Here is a 10,344-nt window from a genome sequence, read left to right as displayed (position 1 = left end):
GTCCCGTTCTAGGTCTAAATCTAGAATTTGACTTGATTTATTATTTTCTTCTGCATCCATAACATTCGTATAATACATTTTTCACAACATAATAAACATAATATGTTAGCATTTTTGGCATCAATCATAAATAGAGTACTGAAAAAATAATTCTAGACAAAAATGATAAACTATATGATATTCACAATTTGCAGAAGGATTGTCATCATAAGCAAATTGCTTGAAAAAACGACAATCCCAAACTTATACTAATTGAATTAATACATTTATAAAGCAGAATTGGCATTTATTTTTAAATACGAAACATGAATTCATGCAATATTATAGCATAAAAATGAAGATGATAAAGCTGAGGGTGACGGTGATATGATGATGATGATGAAGGCCATGGAGATGATGGTAGTCATGATGAAGATATTGGTAATAACTAAATCGAAGGAGGAATAAATTCACGATAAAAAGGATACGACACAAAAATTTTACTTCAAATATTCTAAAAATAACATAGATTTAACGTTTGTCTTAAATGAATGAAGAGACGAAGTTTGTTTTACAGACTCTGCTGGTAGAGAGTTCCACAAATCTGGATCATGGTGTCATATGGATCTCTGCGCAATAAGCAGTTTGGGGTTGATTAAATGGAATTTTGAAGAGTTACAGGCAGAGTATGAATGAATAGATGTATTCAGGTAATAAAAATTGTGGAATGAAAGTAGGTGGGAGCATGTTATAACGTACTTAAACATAAGTAGTAAACTTTGAAGTGTATTTATGTCAAATACTGTTAGAGTCTTTAGTTTATAGAATAATGGATTTGTGTGTGATAAATATTGGGAATCAGTACAGATTCGAATTTTTTTTTTTCCTGTAATTAAGTATATTGTATCAAAGTTTTCCATTCTTTATGTAGAAATGTCAAAAAATTTTAGCTCGCGCTTCGCGCTCACATTATTTGATTGATGAAATATCTAATGTCTTCATGGCTAAATGCAAGCAGTCCTTAAAAGGAACTTTTTGATCAGTTCAAAACGTATACAAACATTTTCTGCTCGCGCTTTGCGCTCGCATTATTAATGTAGGAAGATCCCCTGTTACTCATCTTTTTCATGATTTAGGAAACATGAATAGAGTGTCCCGTTTTAGGTCTAAATCTAGAATTTTTCCGCTTGCACTTCGCGCTCGCATCAATTGTTTAGTTATACTGTATAGCTATCGTGTTCATGATTACAAAAATAATTAAAAATTTTCCATTCTTTATGGAGAAAATGTCAAAATTTTTAAGATCGCGCTTCGCGCTCGCATTATTTGATTGTTGAAATATATAACGTCTTCATAGCTAACTGTATGCAATCTTTAACAGGACTGGTAGGCCTACCTTTCCGATCGGTTCAAAACGTGTATCAAAAATTTCTACTAGCGCTTTGCGTTCGCAGTAATTATTGCTTTTTTTCAGAATTTACAAATTTTTAGGAAAAAATACATACAATTTCAAAAAAAAAATTGCTCGCACTTTGCGCAGGCATTATAAAATAAGGATTATGATATTATACATTTATGTTGATTTAAATAATAAAGCTAAGAAATGACTTAGAAGACTACCCCCTTCAAATAAACAAACGAAAAAAAAAACATCTTCGAGCGGCCGATCGGGGAAATTATGGCTAAACAAAAATTCTGGGCCCTTTATTGGCGAAGGCTGGATCTGCCCTGATTCATGTGCCTATGAAATAAGATAATTTAACATGCATTTAACGCACTTATGATTGCCTGGGGGAGGGAGGGGCCGCCATTTTTCCGAAAAGTACACAGGGGCGCCAAAATCAGGTCGAATTTGGGCCCCCCTCCCTACGAAATCCTGGATCCGCGCCTGCAACCAGCCGCGACAAAATATCTCTAGAAATTGCCGCGCCTGTCTCCGTACAAAAACAAAATAGACAATTGTGAACTTACAAAGACCCTGTTACCTGTATAGGCGGCAATCATGAAATGACCAAACACTTATGAAAAAAACGGACAGGTCTCACCTTCTTGCCTCGAAACCACATTCACCCGTAGATCGATATTAAACGGCTTTATAAATCTATCTTCCTATCGCCTGCTTACAATAGATCCAGGACAATAAATAGATCTCTATAATGGGAGGAAATCCAGGCCTTTATTCTCAACGGGTAATAAATCGATTGGGCCAAATTTAAAGAGGAGGGGTGGGAACGATTTTCCTTTCTTTGGTCAGAGCGGCAGATGTGTCCTCAAGAGTAAGGAGGGGGACGTAGAACAATTGCAAGAAAATTTTGTCAATAAGGTCGAACCAAGTTGGGCAGGGGAATGTGATATAACCTTGTACACATCTAAGGACGATATAATACTGTGTAAGTGGTAAATAATGGCCTGTCATGTGTATCTCGCTTTGGAAATGATGGTTAATGTCGAAAATAACAACAACGGTAACGATGATGGTAACACTAACAACAGCAACAGTGGCGTAGGATTTTCCAAAGGGGGGAGGGAGGGGAATTCGTCCGCCAAAAAAATTGACAAAAAATTTCCAAAAAAAAGGTCTTCAAGTTCAAAAGAGGGGTCACTTGCGGCTCGTCAGGGGTCAGTTGTGACTCGTCAGGGGGCAGGGTACGTCCCTTGCATGAGTTGTGTCTCGTCAGGGGGCAGTCTGCCCCCTCCCCCACCCTTAGGTACGCTAGTGAACAGCAACAACAATAAACAACTATGATGGTGACAAGGAGAACGACGACGACTACACACACCCCTCTGAAAAAAAAATAAGTGGGCTTGGATATACTATGCTTAAAAAATGAAATCGTCTATGGTCTAAATGATCTAGGGAAAATCATTCAAAACCGAGTCCACGTGAACGAAAGGGGTTTTATTTTTTAGAATATAATAATGAAAAAAAAACCCTGTAAGATAAGAAAGTTATAATCAATTTTCATTTTTTACAAAAACAAATTTCACGAAACAGAATATATATGCGCAACAACCGATTAGGTTACAGCATGACCATTCCTTTTGTATTTCATCTTATAGGAAATATGAAATATTTACATCTTGAAGACATTGAATCCCATTATTATAAATTATCATGATTGACATAAAAACCTCTTTATCATCAAATATATCAAATTTGAAATATTGTTAAAATTTCATTTTTCAATAATGAAATGCAATGAAAATAGCGAGTCTTAGAATTATCATCGGCTGTCATACATAACCTGATTGTACATAATACAACTGAATATGAAATTATTATGCGAAATGTTGGAATGCCATTTTATTTCTTAACTTAATAAAACTTGTGAAATTGGGTGGACTTGGTCTATAAACGAGCAGTCCAAAGCGACCACATTTACAGGAAAAATTACATACTGCTCGAGAGATACAAGCTAATTTCTACTCCCTTGACATAGAATAATGAAAAGCGAATACGCCACTCGAGTTCTTTATTTTTATTTTTAAAATATATGTCACAGGGGCCACGCAACGGTTTTGAAAGTGTGTGTGTGGGGGGGGGGGGGGGCTGATCGTGCAAAAAAAATCACAATCATATGGTCATTTAACTTTTTGCACACGATTTTGGAAGAAAGTGTGGGTGTGTGTGTGTGGGGGGGGGAGGGGCTGCGACCCCTGATTCAATGATAATATGGGGTCTGTGATAAGTTTGAACTATACACTCTCGCTGTTGCTGTTGTGTAAAATGTTAGGATACTGGTTATTTTACGAGTTGTTTACGGAGTTTACTTTTGTCCAAAGTTGTGTCACGCTCGATTCGATTGGTTTCTATGCAGTTTAAGCGTCTTGTATGACTAATATTTGTTCAACAAACAACAGCTCGTGTAAAGCGCGATAAAATGTAAATTCCCTGACAACAAAATCGATGATTAATTTTTGCTATTGTTTTGGGGGGCATTGTAGGCTTATCTATAAGGGGACCATATAGGCCTTACAATTTTTATCAAACAAAAAGGAATCCCTCTTCATCTTTTGAAATTGTTTTAATATTGGCATTTATCATAATTGGTCCATAGTATTATATCATGTATATCAACGTGCAAAGCATAATTATATTTCCCTTGGGTGGCGATAAACTGTTTTGTGAAAGAGTAAACGAACTGATGATTTTTATTTTATCTTAAGAACTATAGAATGATAAAAGCCGACAAAGTCAACTAAAAATGACAACAGTACTACTACTGCTGCACCAGCAGCAGCTGCACCACCACCACTACTACTACTACTACTACTACTACTACTACTACTACTACTACTACTACTACTACTACTACTACTACTACTACTACTACTACTACTACACTACCACTACCACTACCACTACACTACCACTACTACTACTACTGCTACTACTACTACTACTACTACTACTACTACTACCACCACACCACCACCACCACCACACACCACTACTACTATACTACTACTACTACTACTACTACTACTACTACTACTACTACTACTACTACTACTACTACTACTACTACTACTACTACTACTACTACTACTACTACTACTACTACTACTACCACTACCACTACCACTACCACTACCACTACCACTACCACTACCACTACTACTACTACTACTACTACTACTACTACTACTACTACTACTACTACCACACCACCACCACCACCACCACCACCACCACTACTACTACTACTACTACTACTACTACTACTACTACTACTACTACTACTACTACTACTACTACTACTACTACTACTACTACTACTACTACTACTACTACTGCTACTACTTTACGACTTTACTACTATACTACTACTGCTACTACTACTACTACTACTACTTCTACTGTTACTACTTCTTCTATACTACTGCTACTAATAATAATAGCAACAGTTGACAATAATAGTAATGCTAATATATATATATATATGTATGTATGATGTATATATAAATATTAATGAATAAATATATATATATTTCTCCCGCTTTCAGTATCTCATATGATTTTAAGTGTTAACAATTCGAACTAAATTTATAGAGATATATGATATGAAAAATAGTAGTAGAACAACATGCATATGGAAGTGAAAAGGCTGTTGGAAGGAAGGAGAGGATCGAAAGAGAAAAATCAAGAGAAAAGGGGGAGTGGAGGCAAATAAAAAGTAGGAGTGTCGGAAATCGTAGCATCGTTGACGTCACTACTCATTGATTATATCGCAAAGTGACCGGGACTTGACCGGAACAGCCGTCCAATCAGCGAACAGGGCTCCCCATCAATCGCCGGTCACTGACGTTCAGCCTTCTTTGTGTTTTGCCGGGTATGTTGAACGCGAACAGCGAGCCTACCATCATCAGGACACGGTATACGGAGCGGTCGTAGGCTAGCAAGCGAGAGAGCCTGAGAATAACCATCGCCAGCGACTCGACTGTACACGCGCAGTAGTTCCCATACCCATTTATTGAGGAGGACCGTTCGCCAATTCACAGTAGTATTGGGCCTTTTTAGTTGAAGGTTTTAGTAGCCTATAGGAAAAAAAATGGATCCATCAAGCCAGCAAAACGCGAGTACACACGATGCAGATGGGAATCATGATCCAGGGTAAGTATGGATTGTTGTGAAAATGTTGAAATTCGGAAATAAAGTGGCTCAAACGTGGAGGAATTGAGCTGGTTTTGTCTCCCAGCTATCGCCCGATCTCTCTCGTGTCGAAAGCGCTACACAACAGCTGGTTTACGTTGACAATGGAATGCCCATACACGTTGCATCAAGCGAGAATTTCCCCTGCGATCGCCTACACTTGTTTTGGATTATGAATTAATTATTCATGCATACGATGATGGATATATATCTTATGAATTGGATATTACAGATGACTATTCTCTTATCTCTTTCACAGGAAAATGTTTGTCGGAGGACTTAGCTGGGATACAAGCACAGGTAAGGGTGTTATCATGGATAAGGAAATACTATGTACTACCCTCGTAGTATATAGTCTATTTTTCATTCATACCTCAGCATACGCAATTCAATAATAACATTGAATTGTAGTAGCCACGTTTACATGAAATATAGATTCACTGTTTGGTTGATTTTTCCTTCCATTTTATTTTCAAAATTACTAGAAATATTTCTTGCAATTCATTTTCGTGAAATTTCTAACAAATTATTCCCTGGATAAATATATATGCCTAGATGAATGTCAAGAGTTATAGGCCTATACTGGACGTAGTCATTTTCATGCATGTCAAAACAGAAAAGATGATAAATGTCTTTGGAATGTTAACCAAAAAAACCACCAAAAAATGTTTTGCAGCAAAAGTATAAACTGCTTTACCTTGGCTTGACAGAAACCTTGTTCCACATATACATAATCTAGTATATTTACATAATTATGCATTATTACCTTAAGTAAAGTGTGATATTTGAAGATGAAATAATGATTGTGGAATATAATTGATACTACATAGGGTCTTTTGGATTAAGACAATGATCAAATACATGTATAGCTTGCATTAAAACTAAAGATATTGTTTTGTTTATTAATGCAGTTGTAGGCCTATGTATATTGTCACTTGTTTAAAGTCAGATCAGACTATTAAGTAAGTAAAAAGTAACTAGTAATAGGCCTACTCCCTGAAGATGCTTTTTGAAATATGTGAATAATATGAACTTGTGAAAAATGAATGTATGAAATAAAAATTATACTAAGGTATTTAATCGATCATTCTTTTGAAAGTACACTTGCATTCAGACCCAAGCAAAGAAGTCAGAGCACTGTATTGAACAAGCACTGACCTTTATCCCAAGCTAGTCAATGAAATATGATTCTTTCGTATGTTGGGTGGATAAAATGAGATTCGGAACCAAGAAAGGATGTGTGTATAGTCCTGCTAAGATGACAGGCCATCTGGCAAGTTATTTAGGGGCACTACGGAAAATGCTAACTTACAAATTTCTACTGTGAATTGGAATTTGATCATGTGGCAAAGACGAGTACTATATTTAACCCTTATAGAGGAAGTATTAAAATATTGCTATATAGTGCATTTTTTTTACAGAAAGGACAAAGGCATACATGAACTTAGGGGTGCAATTATTTTATCAAAATGGAAGAAGAAGTTGAATATAGTTCACCATTTTCAATTTTTCATGTTTTGTTATCGAATTAAAATGTTACAATGGCATTAAAAGGATGAATAAACTCATTACTATACTACCTACATGCACACGCTTTGCAGTACATGTATGTGATGAACTCTGCCGAAAATACACCCATTCTCTGCTGCTCTGCAGATATGTTATGATTTTAACATTTATCTTTGTTTGGAAAAAGATAAGTAAATAAAACTATATGTATGTGTGTCAGGCCTGATTTGTGCTGTGGAAGAATGTTATGTATAGCTCCCCATTTCACTACCTAACTATTTCACTTTCCTAAGTATTACTTGACCCTGTACTTAGCTTGCATAAAGAAAAAGGTGTTAATATCAAATTGATTGCCGATATCAAGTTAAGATTTAAATGATTTTGATTTAAGTGTACAGCTGGTTATCCAGACTTTTAACCAGGGTATTGCCTTCATGTACATGAATCTTCATTTGAACACAAAAATATACTATTCTGTAAAGAATGACCACCGAAGTGTTTATGTGTATGAAAAAAAGATTTGGGCCAAAATATTGTGGTAGAAAATTTGTAATTGCTAAGAAATTTACAAAACATTACATGTACACAGCCAGATGTGGGTCTCTTTTAATCAATATTTACAATACACAGCACACACACTTGCTAATCTGTGTTGGTGATCTTCAGTCAGTGGTAAATTTTCAGCTTAGATTTCTTGATTTTACAGATATAGGTTTACGTAATTAAAGTTAAACTATATCTAGATCTACCATGAAATGGTGACCAACTGACAATTAACCTTGATTTTAAAGACTTCATTTCATGAAATTGTTTCCTACAACTGCAGGTACTTATGCTTGCATTTTCTCTGTTAAACTCTAAACTAAACCCAGATTGTTGGGCAATGTGGTTCAATGTTGATGTATTTAAATCATTGATCATGTTTGATTTGAGTAAAATGTACAATGTATTGTAGACCCTAACTCAAGTTGCCTTGGGCTCAATTGGTGTTAAATTTATGTTTTAGTGAGTTGTTTACTTTACTTTATATACCCTGTCAGGGATCCCTAAACTTTTTAGTTTTAAACCCTGAACTCAAACCACTCCTAGTAATCCTTCTGTCTAATGATTATTTGTTTTTTTCCTGGGGGAGGGGGGGGTATCATTTTTCTTTTCTCAGACTGGTGATATGAGAAGAATCTTGGTTTATTGATTTCAATTATTTCGGTCAACTTTGTTAAATTGGTCTTAAAATCATTTTGAGAGAGACTGGTGGTAAGCCCTAATAATAACCAAAAAAATATTCTTACATATTTTATTTTCAGATGGTCTAAGAAAGTATTTTGCTCAGTTTGGAGAGGTGAAAGAATGTGTCATCATGAGGGATACTACAACAAGAAAGTCCAGGTAGGGAAGAACCACTTAATTATACTAGATTTGCATAGACAACCTAGTTCCAGGGGCCCCGTTGCATAAAACTTTTGCCATAAAAAAAATATCTGGCAAACAAAATTATGCCATTGAAAATTACATGTTAAATCACTCAATAAAATTTCCAGAGTTTTTTTATGGCAAAATTTTATGCAACTGGCCCCAGGAGATGATGAAAAGCAATGGAAACCCCCTAGAATGCTCAAATACAGTTAAGATTAAAATATCCAACTGGTCGACTGTTAATTAGGGTTATTACAGGGGGAATAGTAAAAAAATAAAAATAAATGTTCAGAATAAAGATCATAGATGTAGAGTGGTGTACTTTCTGCTAGTGTTGAATGAATGAGACCTCAGTTTTAATTGCTGAATTAGATAGGGAATCAACAATTCAAAACTCTACAGGTGTTAATCCCCTTATTTTTTGGAGTGTGTAGGTTTGAATGCAGTAACGTGGAGGAGGGAGAGAGAGTGTGTGTTATAGTGCAAGCAAGGTGCGTTAATCTCTCTAATAGGGACACCTGCTAGTTGGAAAGGCTAATTGAGATAATCTTATGAATTATTGTATGAGCCAAGTCATTGCGGTTGGCTCTCATCCACGTTACCTTGATCAGGAGGGAAACAAGCTCTTATGGGCGGCAATCTATTGCCGATAATAGACTGTTTAAAAGGGGGAATGTTAGCCTGTATGACTTAGGAGGTGCTACACCTTACTGTTGCAATCAATTGCGAATATCACTTGCAAATTTTCAATTACTGTCCATAAATTTCAAATTTTATTGAATAATTACTCATCAGTCATCTTCTGTTGCTAGAAGTGGGCCATAAAAGACCTGCCATTATTTAATTGCAAAGTTTTATTAATTATTGATTATTAGACATGACATTGACTTGCCATTGATCGCAAGTTTTTTGTGATTCGTTTTAAGTAACACTTTGGCATATAAAAAACAAAAAGAAATTCACAAATGCGTCCTTCAGACAACCAAAAAATGGTTAAAATATTTGTGTGGTATGCATGCATTCAATGTTCTGTATTTGGAATGTGTAACACTGACATACATATTATGATTTAAGAAATGAAATAAAACTTAAAATAGCTTGGTACCGTACTTAGGATTTTTTACAGGGGGGGGGGGGCAAAATCTTCCGCAAAAAAGGTCCTCAACAGGATATAGAGGAAATTTCACAGCAGAAAAAAAATGACAAGCAAAAAAAAAAGTCTTCAACTTCTCGTCAGGGGGGGGGGGCAGGGATAGGTCTCTTGCATGGGTTGTGACTCGTCAGGGGGGCAGTCTGCCCTTCCCCCCTTGGTACGCTAGTGAATAGCTGAATAACAGTATAAGACTTATTTACTTGGCCATCCACGTCACTGCCATATGACATTTTCATACTCAAACATTTCTGTGAATGAACTTAACTTTGAAATGCAGACTTTGAACAGAGATATTGTACAGTCATTGTTGCCATGTTTTTAGTCATGAATCAGTGGAACACCATCGTGTAGGCTCATTCAACCCGCACTAAATCTATAAAAAAATACTTTATTCGCCCTTCCCCAAACAGGATACTGTATTGAATGCCGGAGGCATTAAATGCAAATCATAGATTGGGTTTCCCATTTTTAACATCATCATTTTACAAGGTACATTGTATTCAGGCGACATTGATCATACATATGTGTGGAACTTAGCCAGGAAGACATTAAATCAATATACCAACTTATATTTCATTTCCCATGGAGGTAGGCTGTCAAAATCAGCCAAGATTCAAAATCTTGTCCAAAATTGAGA

At 35.9% G+C, this 10,344-nt stretch overlaps 1 protein-coding gene across 1 annotated transcript in view; it reads left to right on the top strand.

Moving 5' to 3' along the window:
* Positions 1-5,264: 5,264 nt before the first annotated feature.
* Positions 5,265-10,344, top strand: part of LOC121408412 (RNA-binding protein Musashi homolog 2-like) — a 48,533-nt gene continuing 43,453 nt past the window's right edge. Inside the window, exons 1-3 of the mRNA XM_041599888.1 lie at positions 5,265-5,593; positions 5,892-5,932; positions 8,446-8,527. Of these exons, the coding sequence (XP_041455822.1) occupies positions 5,532-5,593; positions 5,892-5,932; positions 8,446-8,527 (185 nt within the window). The 5' untranslated portion in view covers positions 5,265-5,531. The remainder of the gene's footprint in view (positions 5,594-5,891; positions 5,933-8,445; positions 8,528-10,344) is intronic.

The sequence above is a fragment of the Lytechinus variegatus genome, chromosome 2, assembly GCF_018143015.1.
Source record: "Lytechinus variegatus isolate NC3 chromosome 2, Lvar_3.0, whole genome shotgun sequence".
In the NCBI taxonomy this organism is placed as follows: domain Eukaryota; kingdom Metazoa; phylum Echinodermata; class Echinoidea; order Temnopleuroida; family Toxopneustidae; genus Lytechinus; species Lytechinus variegatus.
Note: the sequence above shows the minus strand (reverse complement) of the source record. Positions and strands in the feature narration are given on the sequence as shown.